Source organism: Perognathus longimembris, chromosome 18 (assembly GCF_023159225.1).
Source record: "Perognathus longimembris pacificus isolate PPM17 chromosome 18, ASM2315922v1, whole genome shotgun sequence".
Lineage (NCBI taxonomy): Eukaryota > Metazoa > Chordata > Mammalia > Rodentia > Heteromyidae > Perognathus > Perognathus longimembris.
The window spans coordinates 14762265-14779660 of NC_063178.1; the positions used below are offsets into that span (position 1 = coordinate 14762265).

The 17396-nt window shown below is 39.4% G+C and overlaps 1 protein-coding gene across 9 annotated transcripts in view; it reads left to right on the top strand.

The window, feature by feature from the left end:
- The window catches only part of Cacnb2 (calcium voltage-gated channel auxiliary subunit beta 2), a 279522-nt gene that overhangs the window by 180122 nt on the left and 82004 nt on the right, over positions 1-17396 (top strand). For 7 of the 9 annotated variants that reach the window (XM_048367847.1, XM_048367848.1, XM_048367852.1 and 4 more), the window contains one exon: positions 14499-14618. In XM_048367847.1, coding sequence (XP_048223804.1) covers positions 14499-14618 — 120 coding nt within the window. Of the gene's footprint in view, positions 1-12908; positions 13580-14498; positions 14619-17396 lie in introns of those variants that run through there. The other 2 variants (XM_048367853.1, XM_048367854.1) reach the window with 1 other exon arrangement.

Below are 17396 nucleotides of genomic sequence, written 5' to 3' on the forward strand. Positions count from 1 at the left end.
TGGGTCCTTGGAACCCAGGCAGGCATCTCTCTGAACTCCATATACAAATGATCCTTAGTTCTCTCTGGAAAACACTAAGGAGAACTTGAAAAGTGTTGAACATGGAATATGGAGTGAGACTTTCATGTCTTTTTCCCATACCATCATCTGAAATAAAATAATATGCTTCATAAATGACATCCAGTGGAGGCATTGACATTAGGCGCTTACAACTCCACTGAAGATGTCTATAAACTACTTTGTAGTGTGGGCAAAACAACACTATCGGCCAAAAGGGAGAGGGATTAATAAAATAGCAAGGGCATTTCTTGACTGCAACCCTTTTAGCATTATGCAGATTTTTCCTAGAAGGTAACTGCTTCCACAGTAATTTGCTCTGCAAATTCTTGATTTAGGACCTACTTTTAAAAATCTGTACTTTTTGAGAATTGGCCTTTTTCTCTACAGATGTCTCTGTGGTCTCCCAGAGTGCAGAATGGTAAAAGTGTTGACCTCATTTGTTTTCCAATTGACAGGAAATATAGATGTTATATTATTTGCTAAATGATGAAACACTCCTCAAGCTTATAGAAATGATCACTTTCCCTATTTGACATCTAACATCATTCAGAGTTTGATGTGCTAGACCAATACCTTTCCAGTTAACCACAAATAATTATTGGTGGTACAAGATAGGATGGGAATGTGAACAAAGGCCAACTTGTCTGGGTAAGGAGTTTGGATTTCAAGTGGAACAGGAAGAAATGTAAGTATCTTAAACAATAGGGTGGGATTTAATGTAGTGACAAACATTAACCTAGCTATTGAGCACAGATCCAAGGATTTATGGTGTAAGGTAGAAGTAGAAAGACCAAGTAGAACAGTACTACAAGAGACTACAAAAACCTGATGCTAGTGGCTCATACCTGTAATCCTAGCTACTCAGGATCCTGAGATCTGAGGATCACGGTTTGAAGCCAGCCTGGGCAGGAAACTCTGTGAAACTATTTTATCTCCAATTAACCACAGAAAAAATCCAGTGGAGGTGCTGTGGCTCAAGTGGTAGAATGCTAGCCTTGAGCTCAGGGGACTGGGCGCAGGCCCAGAGTTCAAGCTCCAGGACCAGTAAAAAAATAAAAGTCTATAAGAGAAAAATGACTCTTGTAATGTTAATTAACTTCAATAGGGTTATGATAGTGAAATAGAAAGGATAGGCAGTGATAGTGTTACAGAGATGAATAACACAGCATCTTAATTTTTATCCAACAAACATTGCTGGAGTTCTTACTGTATATAAAGCCCTGTGCTAGATTCTGGGGATTAACCAGTAACCAGAAGCAGCAGAAATCCTTGCATTTGTGGAGCTTACTTGTTAAGGTAAATAATTCTCTATATAAGTAATTACCTAAGTATATATATTCTGCATCCCAGAAAGTGAGAGCCTGGAAGAATGTTAATCAGAGAAAAAAATAATATGGGGAGCTCATGGCTTTCTGCTTCCAATGCTGCATTTATCAATGTCAGATCATGGCTTTGACATTGGCATTTCACAAAGACGTATTGCTGAAAAGCACAAGAAGGGTCTGAAAGCAGAATTAAGAGGGCAAAGGAGAGACTATGGGCCTCAGGGATCTGAAACAGGTGGCACTTAAGAGTCCCCAAATTAGGACGTGTCTGCTTCCTGCCTCTTGGCCATGTTATCATGTTGTAGAATAACTTGAAAAAAATATTATATATATATATATATATATATATATATATATATATATATATATATATATATTGGTTGTGGGGCTTGAACTCAGGGCCTGGGCATTGTCCCTGAGCCTCTTTATGTTCAAGGCTAGTAATCCACCACTTGAGTCACAATGCCATTTCCAGTTTTTGAGTAGTTGATTGTATATTGGAGCCTGGTGAGGACGTCTCTGCCCTGGCTGGCGTCCCACTGTGATCCTCAGATCTCAGCCTCCTGAGTAGGTAGGATTACAGGCATGGGCCACCCATACACAGCTAAATTGATTTTTTTTTTGGTCAGTTCTGGGGTTTGAACTCAGGGCCTAGGCACTGTCTCTGAGCATCTTTTGCTCAAGGCTAGCAATCTACCACTTGAGAGCCACAGCACCATTTCTGGCTTTTTCTGTTTATGTGGTGCTGAGGAATTGAACCTAGGACTTCATATATGCTAGGCAAGCACTCTATCAGTAAGCCACATTCCAGCCTGAATTTTTTTAATCATAAATATGAAAATTATTTCTTCTCTAGTTGAAAAATTCAAGTAATGCAAAGTATATATTTTTTTAATGAGCACAAAAATGGAGAGAAAGATATTGCAAATCTTTTCTAGAAAATGACCAGGACATTTTTGTTTCTAGCTGAAAATGCTAGTTTCCTGTCTTTTTATCTACATAGACATATGTAGACCAGATTGCTTCTAGTTCTTCCTGAAGGTGTGTGAGTTGCTTTAGGGATAAATTAACTGTATCAGGTCACTAGGGTGCTTTGTCGTGCCTATTACTAAATGCTTCACTCCACTGGTATTTTTCCAAGCAAATCCCTGATCATGTAGCCTATTTTTAATATTAAAATCTCTCTGAACCAAAGTCATATCTTTCTGGAAGGTCAGACTTTTAGAGCAGCATATTAATAATTTACTACCAATTTACTGAGTCATTTGTCCTGCTTAAATACCTCACCCAGTACCAACAAATTATCTAAGTGCTCACATGATAAAAGCTCAATGGAAACTTAAGTTGTCATTTCATACATTTTTAGCAGGGAAATGTAATACTTCAGAACGCTAACATTTTGTGTCTAAGCAGTTTGGTATTCAATTTTTATGTCTAACCTGACATAATTTCTGCCTCAGCCTTTGATACTTTATTCTTGTTTGTTTTGGTAATATCTTTTTATTTCATCAGCATATATTGGTTGTGGTTGTATTGTGACATATCTACATAAGTCAACAATATAGCCTCTGATCAACCTCTCCCATCCCCTACTCTCTCCCTAGTCTCACCCCCCCCCACCTTTTAGAAAACTTTCACCAGATTTCATAGTTTTATTTTCATACTTGCAGATAAATGCCATCAATCAACCAAATTCATTCTCATTCTCTCTCTTCCTTAGTCTGTTTCTCCTTCCACCTGTGCCTCGCCCCCCCCCCAGCCTGTTTTGCTTTCCTGTCATTCCTTTTTATTTGTATTTATGTATTAATTACACCAAAGGGATTCTTTATGGTATTTCAGATGGGATTATATCTTGTTTTGCACAGAATAACAGTCTTTATTGCTTTTCTTTCCCTGTTACTTGATAAGAATGGAAAGTCAGGAGCCTACTTGCCTCTGTTAACCACAGTAAAAATAAATAATAAAACTTATCAAGGTTAAATCAACTTATCAAGGTTAAACAGGAAAAAAAATATATGTGCTTAGGATCTGTGCATCACCTAAACAATATTTTCAAGGTTTCTACCACTTGAGCCACAGTTCCATTTATAGTTTCTGTTTTTTCTTTTTTGTACTTAGTTGGAAATAAGAGTCCCAGGAGCTTTCTTGCCAGGTTCAAAACCTCAGCCTTTGGATCTCAGCCTCCTTAGTAGCTAGGATGACAGGTGTGGGCCACCAGCACCTGGCTCACTTTGAAATTATCTTTAAGATTTTCTAACTATTGAGTATCTGAACCATAATTTAGAAGTTTTCAAAGCTAGATGTTCATCAGAGGCATGTTTAGATGTCTATTTTCCCCAGTTGCCCGTGATGAATTGAGGGTTTTTCTGGTGGATTTTCTAATCTTCGTAATTATTTACATCTCTTCATCTTTTACTGAGTTTCCTCCCAAGTAAAAGGGCTGCAGTTTGTGCCAGGAACATGTGAGAGGGTGAAGTCCTTAAGGAGTGCAGCCCTATCTGGTCCTGGCCCGCAGCAGAGTTGTTGCCTGGAGATGAGCTGGTGTCTGCACAGCAGTATTTGTGGTGTTGGAGCTAATGGGAACAACTCACTTTGGAAGATAGGAGCAGGAGTCATTGGTTTTGTAACTCAAGCAAAGGCCTGGGAGCTGGGGGCGGAGCTCTAGCAGGAGGACGCTTTCCTAGAATGTTCAAGCTCAAGGTTCCATCTCAAACCTCACCACAAAATCTAACATATGGATGTGTTTGTTTCAGTAGTAAAGATTCCTTAATGTGCATGGGAATTTTATATGTATCCAGTTAGTTACATTCCTTTAAAATATAGGGTTCAACTCATGGTAGGACTCAATTCTAGAGCATGGGTTTGTTCTGTGTTTTAAGATGCTTGAGGCTCTGGTTTCAGTCCTCATTACCATAGTAAATAAATGAGAATATGTGTGTGTATGTATAGATGCACACATATATTTGTGCATATCTATGCATGTTTTGTATATGCACTCAAAATTGTGTAAGGAAATATATCCCTCCTGTACTAACTAGATTTTTATTAATGTGTACTAATTATATAACATAATGGGGGTTCGTTGTGATGTTTGCATGCATATACATACTACTCTTAACCATATACGTACACCCCATTACCATCTCTTACCCTTGTTCCTCCTCCTCCTTTCTGATTGCATTTCTCTTCTTAAACTGTCCTCCTTGTGATTGTTTGGTGTTTTGTTGCTGTTGTTGTTTTCTTTAGGTTTTTGTTTGTTTGTTTGTTTGTTTTGAGACTGACTCTTGCTAGGTAGCCCAGATAACTTCCTCCTCCATTCCCAAGTGCTCAAGGACAGGTGTGAGTTGCCACACCCAGCTCAGGTTTGATTTTTTTTTTATGACCTTTGTCTTTTTTGGATCTCTGCTATGAATTTCAGCTGCCACTCTGTAGGGATGGAAGTCCTGAGCAGTGGTGGTAAGCAGTCACTCCACATGTCACATTGATAACATATTTACAACCCTCTATAAGAAAATCCTCAGGCACCTGGTTTCTTTCCAATAGCCTCATGCACCATGACTTCCTGTGGTTCTACAGCAAGTGCTCCACATGGAAACTCCTGGCATGAAAAAGTAAAATTAATAGTAAAAGAGACTTTACACACACACACACTTCCATCATATTTTCAAAATACAAAACCTCATGTTATTTGGAAGAAGAGGGATACTATATAAATTTTAAGCATAATGACTTTTTAAAAAATTCAGAGTGCCTTACTTAGTATGGAACCTGGTTATTTAATCAATTGACCTATAGTTGACATTTGCGCTAAATTAATAAACTTGATATTTATGGAAGCTTTTGGATAAAATACCAAGGATATGTTTAAGCTGATGATTTTTATTTTTTATTCATTATAAATATTTGTTGCCCATTTTTTATGGGCAGTCAGGGTTGTTGGGTGGCAGAGTTGGAGAGTGACTTTTTAAGGAAGAGAAACATGAGCATGTTTAGAAGTGTTTAGGAATGCTAAGGAGGACCATACAGAGAACCTTGAAATAAAGTTTGTGGCAAGGAATGATCTGGCCCCTCTCTCTTTCCTTATTCATTCATGCAGTTAATGTATACAGCTCATGTGCTTGTGTGCAGTATAGTTCTCAGCAATTCTGGTATATAAGTGAGGAAAACTGAAAAAGAAAAAAACAAAAACATGGCTCAAGTAGTGGAGCAACTTCCTAGCAATGAAAGGCTCTGAGTTCAAACCTTACTACTGCCCACTCGCAAAAGTAAACAGAACTTTGAGTTTAGACCTCTCAGTGTCCTTTAAAGAACATCACCTGCAATGTGGAAAGCTAGCATCTGCTCCTCCTCGACTGCAGGTTAGCTCCGAAGACCCTGGATGTGAGCCAGACTTTGGTGGGACCATCTGTCACACAATTTACCCAAATCAGCTTGCCAAAGCCACGTTCACTTCCAGAACAAGAAAAGAGAAAGGGGAAAAGAGAAAGAGAGGGAGAGAAGTTTAAATAGCTGCTTTCTTGACTTGTATTGTTTGCCTATTCTACTATCTATTTTCTATTGGGGATTAGTCATGAAAAAAATTGGTCACTTTGAGAGAGTCTCAGGAAAACTGCAGCATAGCAGCTGAGTCTACAAAACAGCATTGTAATAAAGAATATAAAGTTATCTGTATTTTCATTGGGCCCTCATTCTAGCTTCACTGAACCTTTGGAAGAATAAAAGATGAACAATTATGAGTGTGTGTGTGTGTGTGTGTGTGTGTGTGTGTGTGTGAAAGAGAGAGAGAGAGAAAGAGAGAGAGGACTGAGACATGCTCAAACCAAACTTAAGAAAGTTAGAATCAATCGTTTAGAAGTCATCATGACAATTAGAAATTACTTAAGTTTTTGACAAGAAGATAGAAAAGTATATGTTTTAGAATAACAGAAATATCAGTTGTGTATACAAGTAAGTTTCAGTTTTTATCCTAGGAATTGATACATTCATGGGACTCAAATTCAGATTGCTAAAACTCCATATATACATATATATGGAATTGTGTGTGTGTGTGTGTGTGTGTGTGTGTGTGTGCGTGTATTCAGTCAGACAACTTTTCTGCCTCAATTTTCACATCAGAAAAAATTCACTGAAGAAACAGATAATGTTCATGATCCAGCACAGATCCTGACATAAGGTAAGCAGTCATAAAAATGTAACTATTGGCTGCTCACACTTGTAGTCCTAGCTACTCAGGAGGCTGAGATCTGAGGATCGCAGTTTGAAGCCAGCCCAGGCAGAAAAGCCTGAGGGATTCTTAGCTCCAATTACTTACTGCCTCCCTCCCCAAAAAAGAGCTGGAAATTGACCTGTGGCCCAAATAGTAGAGTGCTAGCCTTGAGCCAAAAAACAAAAACAAAAACAAAATATAGGGACAGTTCCCAGGACCAGAGTTCAAGTCCTAAGATCCCCCACCCCAAGATTCCTTCCCCACCCCCACCCCTGCAACAAAAAAATTAACAATATCCATTATTTGTATATCAACCCAAATTATGCTAAATTGACTGTCCTAAGTATTAACATTATGTAAATCAATCTTTAAAAACACAAAACAATTTGAACAAATTGTACAAGACATGTACCCACAGCCTTACGTATAAAACTGTAACCCCTCTGTACATCAATTTGACAATAAATAAGTAATTATTTTTTAAAAATTAGCATAAGAAAAAAACAAGAAAAATAAACACTGGTAGGCTTAAGAAGGACAAAAATCCAAAAATTCTGTTTAAGACTCTGAAGACACAATGTTTTGTGCAGTTTAGTGATAGCAGGATAAATGCTACTCTTTAAGAGAGGCAAGCAGATGTAAAGAGATTTTCTGTAAGATAATTCCATATAAATACAGGACTCTCATTTCCAGGAGTTGAGTATGTATGTACATGCAGCAAATGAGAAAGACAGAAACAGAGTCAGAGAGAGAATCAACCTTCCTGAAAAGTAGCTACTCTGACCTCCTTGCCTCCAGTCAGTCATAGCTAAACACGTCTAGGACTCTAGTCCTTGGCATATTGTATTCCCTCTGCCTGTACCTCTCTCTTCCCAGCATGTTTCATTATAAACCTTTCTTCATTTGTTCTAGTTGTCTTAGTGTCATCTCATCACACTAAGAGAAATCTCCCAACATCATTCTATCATCTCAACCTTTTTAACTTTCTTTCTTTTTTATTTGTTTTCTTTATTTTATTTTCTTTCTTTATTTATTTATTTTTTGGCCAGTCCTGGGGCTTGGACTCAGGGCCTGAGCACTGTCCCTGGCTTCTTTTTGCTCAAGGCTAGCACTCTGCCACTTGAGCCACAGCGCCACTTCTGGCCATTTTCTGTATATGTGGTGCTGGGGAATCGAACCCAGGACCTCATGTATATGAGGCAGGCACTCTTGCCACTAGGCCATATTCCCAGCCCCTCTTTTTAACTTTATTCCATAGCAAATATTGTTCCTGTAGCTTCTGGAAAAAAATACCAAGTTGATTGAAAGGAAATATCCGTGTGCGTGTGTGTGTATGCGCATGCGCCAGTAGCTGGGCATCAACTTAGGACTCTATGCTCAACTTGCTTAGTCACATCTGGGACCCCACTACTGGAGCCGTGAGCCATGCCCCCTCTCTGAGGAGTTTCAGGCTGTTCTGCTCAGGCTGGACTTGAACATCAGTTTTACATGCCTCAGTCTCCCGAGTAGCTAGCATTACAGATATGTGCTATGGGTGCCTGGGAAGTCATATTCTTCTTTTTACAGCTACAGCCCTACCATTTGGCTTTATAGTAAGATCGCTGAGAATTTCAAAGTAATCAGTGCTCCGCAAGAGTATTTCCCAGTATTTGCCTTATAGTCATATTGCTGAGAATGTAAAAATAATCAGTGCTTAATAAATGTATGTGGTTAGGGCTGGGAGGTAAGATTTTTTTTTAACTTACAAAATTTGATCATTTTATTAGTATCTATTATAGTTACAGAAAGCTTACATATTTTCCTAGTCTCTGATCCAATGAAAACGTAATAGTAGGTTTTCCATAATCATAGAAGTATCACACAGGGAAGATCTTGCAAAGATTCCTATTATTTCTGTTATTTTGACCTTTAGCCAGCTGATAGCCAATCACATTTGAGGTGTACATTATGGTATGGTTTTGAGTTGTTTGAATTACCTGGCAACTGCAAACTGAAGTATCAAATACTGAAGAAAAAAATAAATTTATCAAATTTAAATTTATTTCAATACATTGCCTCGTCTTTGCCTTTGTAGTCTAGATCTCTCCTTATCAGCAAGTCATTTATGGTTCTGCCTATGAAGAAACTATTAAAACAATTTATTGCAATTCTCATTTCTTAGAGGTAGAGCACTTCACAGTACAAAAGTTAATTCTTCTGAGCAAAAATAAAAGTTATATTAAAAAATAGATTATCTCCATCTACCTCCAGGCAGTACAAGATAGAGCCTTTCCTCCTTAGACCCTATCTTTTCCAATTTATTCTTTAAAAAAAAAATATGGCCAGGTGCTCGTAGCTCATGCCTGTAGGAATCCTAGTTACTCGGGAGGTTGAGATCTGAGGATCACGGTTCAAAGCCAGCCTGCGCAGGAAAGTCAGTGAGACTTTTATCTCCAATTAACCACCAGAAAAGCAGAAGTGGCACTGTGGCTCAAATGGCAGAATGCTAGCCTTGGGCTGAAGAGCTCAGGGACAGCGCCCAGGCTGAGTTCAAGCCCCACAACCAACCAAAAAATAAAAATTAAAAAAAAAACAACGTTGGAGCTGGGAATATGGCCTAGTGGCAAGAGTGCTTGCCTTGTATACATGAAGCCCTGGGTTCAATTCCCCAGCACCACATATATAGAAAAGGCCAGATGTGGTGCTGTGCCTCAAGGGACAGAGTGCTAGCCTTGAGCAAAAAGAAGCCAGGGACAGTGCTCAGGCCCTGAGTCCAAGCCCCAGGACTGGCCAAAAAAAAAAAAAAAAAAAAAAGAATGTGGGCCTGACCAGCAGGGCATGCCCATCTCATGGAAGGGCCACGGAAAATAACTAGGGTTGCTTTGGCATTTGGGTGGCATGGTCCTATGTATGAGGAAGTGGTTGAGGAGATGGTATAAAAAGACATAGTTTCATCTCAGGAATTAGCATTCTAGGGTTGGAGGCATGGCTCAGTTGGTAGTGCACCAGCCAAGGAGTTAGAGCATCAGGTATGGAGTTTGAGTCATAGTGTCAGACCAATTAAAAAAAAAAAAAGAATCATCATCCTTGGGATACTATGAGAACATGATTTTGCTGAAGAGCATTGCTTTACATTTCACATGAGGATTCCAACAGAAATAGATGCCACAGATGCCACTCTGGTGTAGGCTTACAATTCTTATCCTTTTGAATTTCAAAGAAAAAAGAAATATAAGAAGGATCAAGAGAATGAGTGCTGGAAGGAAATATATAAGACTAGAAACAGGTGCCAGAGGTGCCTGTAATCCTAGCTAGTCGGGAGGCTGAGATCAGAGGCAGTTTGAAGCTAGCCCAGGCAGGAAAGTCCATGAGATTTATCTCCACACTACTCAGAAAAAGCTGGAAGAGGCATAGTGGCTCAAGTGGTAGAGTACTAGCCATGAGCAAAAGAACTCAGGGACAGTACCCAGGCCCAGACTGGCAAAAAAAGAAAAAAAAAAGACTAGTAATAATGGAGTGCAATATATATTTTAAAAAAGCAAACTTTATAAATGCAAAAAAATGTAAAAAGGAAAAAAAGAGTGATGTTTTATTATGCCAACATTTGATGCAAAAGTGGAGAGAGAAACTAGAGAGTAGAGAAAAGGCTACGTTAATCGAATTAAGTTCTAAGGATAAGAAGAAAGGATCTAGGGTGAACTGTGGGGAGGCATTCAGCTCCATGTGTCCTTGGGAATTTATAATGAGGAATGTGACTATTACCCTGTAGAAGTGGAGATATGCCTAGCTGAAAATGGGATGTGGCTACCAGGACAAATACTTTTTTTTTTTTTTTTTTTTTGGCCAGTCCTGGGCCTTGGACTCCGGGCCTGAGCACTGTCCCTGGCTTCTTCCCCCTCAAGGCTAGCACTCTGCCACTTGAGCCACAGCGCCGCTTCTGGCCGTTTTCTGCATATGTGGTGCTGGGGAATCGAACCTAGGGCCTCGTGTATCCGAGGCAGGCACTCTTGCCACTAGGCTATATCCCCAGCCCCAGGACAAATACTTTTAACAGATGAAATAGTCACGTGATAGGCACTGAAGAGCTAAAGGGTACCTCTCGTAATGAACTTGCTCAGGAGTTATGAAAATGACTGCCAGATGTTCCTCACTCAAGATGACTTGAGGCGCGATGACCCAGAAAGTCCATATGGTAGCAAAGGCAAAAAGTTAAGACATAGCCCTTCTAACTGCACAAACCCGTACTCCCAAATGGAAAGAGGTTAATTGTAATACATATGGTTAGAGGGTGACTTTCAACAATGCAGCAACAAGAGAGGCTAAACTCTGACTGTCTTTAACAGTGACTATCTTTATGATTACTTGGGGGGAGGGGTATTTTTAAGTTTGATAGTGAAAAATAGTTGAATTTTTTATATACTACTACAGATGAAAGGAATGAAGCAGGCTCCTTCAGTAAGCTAATTCAAAGATCACTTGCATAGTCATACCATTTACTATAAAATAATGTTAGTAAAGTTGTGGCAAGTATTCAGAGCATCCTCACTAGAACTTGGTGAAGACATTTTTTAATGCTTAAATTTTAAACCTGGAAATTGGTGTCAACATGCTTGTGCATAGTCAACATTCCATCTGATTATTAGCCCAGGGTTTAATTTTTTTTTTCTTTTGCTTAAAGGGAATGAGATCATGCCGTGTGTGTGTTACCTTCTTCCTCTCCTTATGCACTTCTTGACATGATGGGTTGTTTCTGAATGACACAAACTTTGTACCTTCACAGATAGGACCGGAACCTTTAACTGGGTGACTGGGAAGATGGTGGTCATGGGGACTGACCCACTAGGGGGTCAAATTGTGCTTCTTAGTTGTTTTATAGTATATTGTTATTACTATGAGAAGTTCCTGGGAAGATTGGAATTCGCCTACCATTTAAATCAGTGTGGACTCACTTGTTCCTTGTGTATTTTGTTGGAACAAATTTTGTGATGCATTTCCATACTCACGCATTTTGTACTTACTTTATAACAATAGCAGTCAAATTATTCGTTTATGTCATAATGTGAAATGAGGTACAATCTTTGATTTTTGTTCTGAAACCCTTATTCTACCATTTAGATCATGAAGACTGATATTATCCCAGAATGCAAAGGAGGAAGGGAATATATAAGATATTTCCTTCCAGGCTGGGGATATGGCCTAGTGGCAAGAGTGCTTGCCTCATATACATAAAGCCCTGGGTTCGATTCCCCACCACCACATATACAGAAAACGGCCAGAAGTGGCGCTGTGGCTCAAGTGGCAGAGTGCTAGCCTTGAGCAGAAAGCAGCCAGGGACAGTGCTCAGGCCCTGAGTCAAAGGCCCAGGACTGGCAAAAAAAAAAAAGATAGTTCCTTCCTTCCTTCCCTTTGTGTCAGTATGTCTTTTTTTTTTTTTCAGCCTCTCTTTATTTTTCCTTTTATTTTCTTCTCTATTTCTTTCTCAGCCTCTCTCAATCTCTCATTTTCTCTTTTCTTTCTAAAGAGAGTCTCAGTGTGTAGTTTAGGCTGGCTTCTACTTAATCCTGCTACTGCAGCCTCACAAATACTAGGATTACAGGTGCACACCACCATAAGCAGCCAAACAACAGTTCTTTCACTTGCATGAGTATTTTCACAGTAACCTCCTATCACACTAAGAAAAATGTAGTCCATTTTAGAATTTTCTTAAAAAAAACTCTTCGTGTACATTTGTTCATAAATAAGCCTTAATGTAATTCCATTTGCACAGGAAATGAATAATGCTAGTGTGTTACTTTATCAAGCCACAGTCTCCTTATCCACAAGGAGAATTTGGACTCCATTACTGTATCCTGTGACTGTTAACACAAGCTACTAAATCACCTAAGCGTTGAAATTTCTTCCTAAGTATTGCTGTAACAACTCAGTTATTTATTTCATTGGCTTGTTTCGAAGGGTAGTTTCTCAGTTGGAGAAGCAGTCCAAAGACATTTTGAGCTCCGTTAAACTCTTCGCTTTACAGAGCTGTGATTACTTTGGTGTCCTAATTAAATGGCCAGATCTTGCTGAAGAAGTCACAAGCAATAAAAAGCAGTATGATGATGATGGAGGAGCGTGATTTGCTTATTTTGCCATCTAATATTGTCAGTAGTATTTAGGACCTGCAGATTGTCTTTATGGCACAGGGTGTACTTTAGGCAGCAGGTGATGAGGAAAAGACTATTAAATGAAAAGATTGCATGCTTGGATTTTGAGAACAGCTTCTCGGTGAAACAGAAAGCCGATCAACATTCCATGTTCTCCGTTACTATAGAAGCAGGAAGACTGCCTCAGCTGTTTACACTTTTGATGTAAAATGGCAATTTGACATAGACTAACAGTATGATGCGAGCATTTGCGTAAAAAGGCTACATGTGGAGCATGCCCAGTGCAGGGAGTAAGTCCTCCTCCTCCCTCCTCCTCCTTCCTCTCTCCCTCCTCCACCTTCCCCCTCCAGATCTCTAAAGATAAGGCTTGAACTTTGCACTTGCAAATATCACTGCCTATATTTTCTACACTTCTTCTTTTTAAAGATCTCCTTACAACTAATTCCCTGTAAGAATCCAAGAGATAGGAAGAGCATATTTAGGAAAATAAGGTACCTTAAGTTTAGAACGAGTTGAACCCTGTCTTTGAATGCACTTGAGGTGTTCTTTATTTTGAAAGCATTCCAGTGTGTGCTTTTTCTTTTTTTTTTTTTTCCCCTTGGAATGGGAAAAGAAGAATCTTCCTCGATGAGAGGCTTCTGGGGCAAGGAGTGAACCCCCGGGAGGCAGCAAGGGACAGAAGAGGGGCTTGCCTGGAGCATGGATGGGAAAGGTGCTGGCATTCTCCAGGGCTCAGTTCACACTGAGAATCTGTGCCCGGGGCTGCAGCTGCGGATGAGGAAGGCGCTGTCTGGCTAATGAAGGCCACCTGGATCAGATTTCTGAAAAGAGCCAAGGGTGGAAGGCTGAAGAATTCTGAGATCTGTGTAAGTGTAAAGGGCTTTTATTCCCGGAGAGGTGGCTTGCTTTTGCTTCGCTGTTGTTGCAGTGCATGCTGACAGAGAGGGTGGTTTGTTTTAGTTAATATGCTCTTGATTGCAAGACAGTGAGAGAGGAAAGAGAGAGAGAGAGAGAGAGAGAGAGAGAGAGAGAGAGAGAGAGAGAGAGAGAGAGATTCCTATCATTTTTCCTTCAGTCCCTTCTGCATTGTAATTTCTTGCCAAATGAGATGGCTCAGGCAGGTGTTTGTTAAATATCTGTGCACAGGTATTTTTAAGTGTGTTGTTCAAAGAAGGGAATGGAGCTGGCTGCTAGTGCCTTCCAGCGTTTTGGGAGAAGGTAGCCGGTGGAGTAAAAGGTAAGGGAAGATTTTTGTGATTAGGAGTAGGAAGCATCTCGGCAGTGACATTTTTGCAGAGTTCAAGTTGCTAACTCCTTAGCCCCTCTCCTGTGTGTACTTTGTTAGGTTGATGTCTTGTTCCTGGTCGGTGCTTGCTTTAGAATGGAGATGGTTTCTGAGACTATCCTTGAAAGCCGTCTGTAACCTTCAGCTTGTTCAGCATTGCAGTATCAAGCTGATTTCATTCGGAAGCACTTGTTCTGCCTTCCACTTTGTCTCATTGTTTTGGAAGGGAAACCTTGGGCAGGAATGAGAACCTGGTATGTTTTGCTACTCTATTGAATCACCTTCAAGGCAAAGAAAGCAGGTTTTGCTAAGTGGGTCACTGCAAAAAAAAAAAAAAAGAAGAAGAAGAAGAAGAATTAAAAAAAAAATAAAAGGATCCATTCTGTCTCTTTTCAGGAATTGATAGAACAATCCAAGAAGCAAATTGCCAGGCCAGTGAGTTTTCCAAGCTACACAGCATGGACTGAGCTTGTATTCAACTCTGTCTTTTCCCTCCACAGGGTTCGGCAGACTCCTACACCAGCCGTCCATCGGATTCAGATGTGTCTCTGGAGGAGGACCGGGAGGCAGTGCGCAGAGAGGCTGAGCGGCAGGCCCAGGCTCAGCTGGAAAAGGCAAAGGTAAGCCAGTGTCTGGCTTCCCAGGGCCGCCCTTTGAGAGGTATGAGGGGCTGTGCAGATGATGGACTATCTGTGGAAGTTTCTCCTGGAGCTTAGATTTGCTCGGTGAGAGCCTGGCATTGTCTGGTTTCAAAAAGGATACCATGAATAGTGTCATTTCTTCCATTGCTTTGAATTATTTTTTTAAAAAGGAAGTGTAGTGTGCGACAAGGGGTTTTACTTTTATGCTATTTCATAATCTAAGCAGCTGCTTTCAAGGGCAGCTGGTTTATTTAGACACAGACAAAAAGATCTTTAAAGATACAAAGAGAAGAGTGACATCTAATATCAAAATATTTATTTCATTTTCCTAGGAAACTCTGTTTCAAAAGAAAACCACCAAATTTCCTATAAGCTAATGTTGATTTTCTTGATCTTATTTTCTTAGGTTTAAGACTAACCCCCTTAAGTATTTTTAAAATGGTTTCTCATAAATTAAAAAAATAATAATTATTATATGCTGCAATAGTGAATTTGATTAATCCTTAAAAAGCCCCTCCCCTTGGAATAATTTCTTCTTTATAGAATTATATAATAAAGTGAGGATAGGAAACTGGAAACTAGATAGGAAGTAGAGGAAGACTTTATTTCAGGCTGAATTTCATTTAATTATGAAATGATCACTCAAGTCCTGTATCACTTAAATTCCTTTTCCCTGTGCATCCATTTGAGTAAAAACCATTTCTAGAGAGCAGGTGATTGTCCAAATTTAAAGGACCTTAGTTTGTGTATCATGTGGTAACCTTTCCAAAAAAATAAAATTACCGCTTTGGAATGTAGTTAAGTGGTATGTTGATCTTGTTAGGAAAATTAAGATACTGTTACAAGGCTTCTGTTAGCTGTTGCATCTCTGAATGAAATTTCTGTGGGTTACTATTGGAATCCTGGCTTGTGATTTGGTGTTGGAAGCTTGGACAGCCTTTATGCAATATTCATGACCCCTAGGCCGGTACCTTGACTTCTCCTCAAGACAGTGCTTTCCGGAGAGCTCAGCTGGTGGGAAAGTCTCCAAGTCAGACAGTCTTAACTGAGAGACAGCACGTGAACAGTGTGAGAGGGGACACTGGGGACACTACAAACAGATAGTGCCAGGTGGGGTTCTCTTGCTTTCAAACCCATCCACCTGCCAGAAGAAATCATTCAAACTACGGTGGAATCTGGTAAAGTGAGTCACCCCATGTTTGTACAGAGGAAAGTGCATTTTCTAACTGAGAATGCAAAATCTGAGGGGATGGATGGGAGTGTAAGAGATGGAGGAGGAGGATGGAAGGGGTGATATTGGCCAAGATGCATTGTGCTCACAAACTGACATGTTAAATTGAAGCCCTTTTGTGCAACACTTAAGGATGACAGAGAGAGAGGGAGGGAGGGAGAGAGAAAGAGGGGAATTCTGTGTTCCACATTTTGTACCTGGATGTAAAGAATAGTCAAGGAAAAAAAATAGCAGTTTGTATTCCAGAAATAAGATTGTTCTATTTGTAGCTAATTTATTCATGTGATTCTCACCAAAATCAAACAGTTGCTTCAATTCCTGTCTCATCATCATGTAACCCAATGTGTTAAAGATTTGCTTTTCCAATCCTCAGTTATCTAAATGGAGCATTTTCCGCTCATGATGGTGTGCTGTAATTCAAAATTAAGTTACCTAACTTCAGAGAGCTTTTAAATCTTGCAACTTAGTGTGGCTTATAATGTTGACCCTAAGTCAAACCATGGTTATATTTCTTATCATGCTGCCTAATAAGTTTACAGCTGCAAATTGCATAGAACATGAATGAGCAAGAGTTAAATTTTAAAGGAAGGCAAAACAACAGGACCACATTCCATGTTTTTAATGAAAAAGTTTATTGACCTCCATTTTTGTGTGTGTGTGTGTGTTTCTTTATTATGCTTATCCTGGGGCTAGAACTCAGGGCCTGGGCACTGTCCCTGAGCTTTTGTTTATTCAAGGCCAGTGCTTTGCCACTTGAGCCACATCTCCACTTTTGGGGACATTCATTTTGTTTTTTAATAGGGTCATTGCCTTAAACTTTTGATGTATGCAAATGAGTATGTGAGAATTTATATATGTTTCATAGGAAGAAAAAAGATTAGGATTTAAGTTATTGTATGTTAGAATTATGGCTTGGTAGAGACAATTTATTCCAATGTTTTGAAGAAAAAAATGCAAAAGAAGGTTACTAGATGTCTATTTCTTCATTAGGTTGAATTAATCTGTTCTCCTTTGACAGAATGTCATCAGGCATCTGTTGTTAGTGGGACCTATTTCAAAACAAAACCTTAAGGTTTAAAAACAGGAATTCGTTATTTGACTTTAAATAGTTTAATTAATTTGAAATTCCATTTGGGAATAATCAGATGTTTCCTATGTTTATCCCTGTACAAAGACTTATAAGTTAGTGTTTTTACTCACACTGAATCTCCTATGTCATGAGTCTGTGCAAACACATGGCAGAGACCTCAGTGTGATTTGTGGTCCTGATCCCATAGAAAGATGAACTACATTATCCATTAATTGCCTTAATAATAGCTCTATGAAATAAGGTAATTGGCAAATAGTGAAACTAGAGACACTCACTGCCTCTTGAAATTAAGTGACCTACAAAAGATTATATAACAAAGCACTCTGCTGTCAGTAAACTCCAGAACTCTTCACTACCACTTTGCTACAGCTTCTCTTAAACTGGTACAATGAAGTGTGTTCATAAGCAATATAGAGGCAAATAAGCAACTGATGTG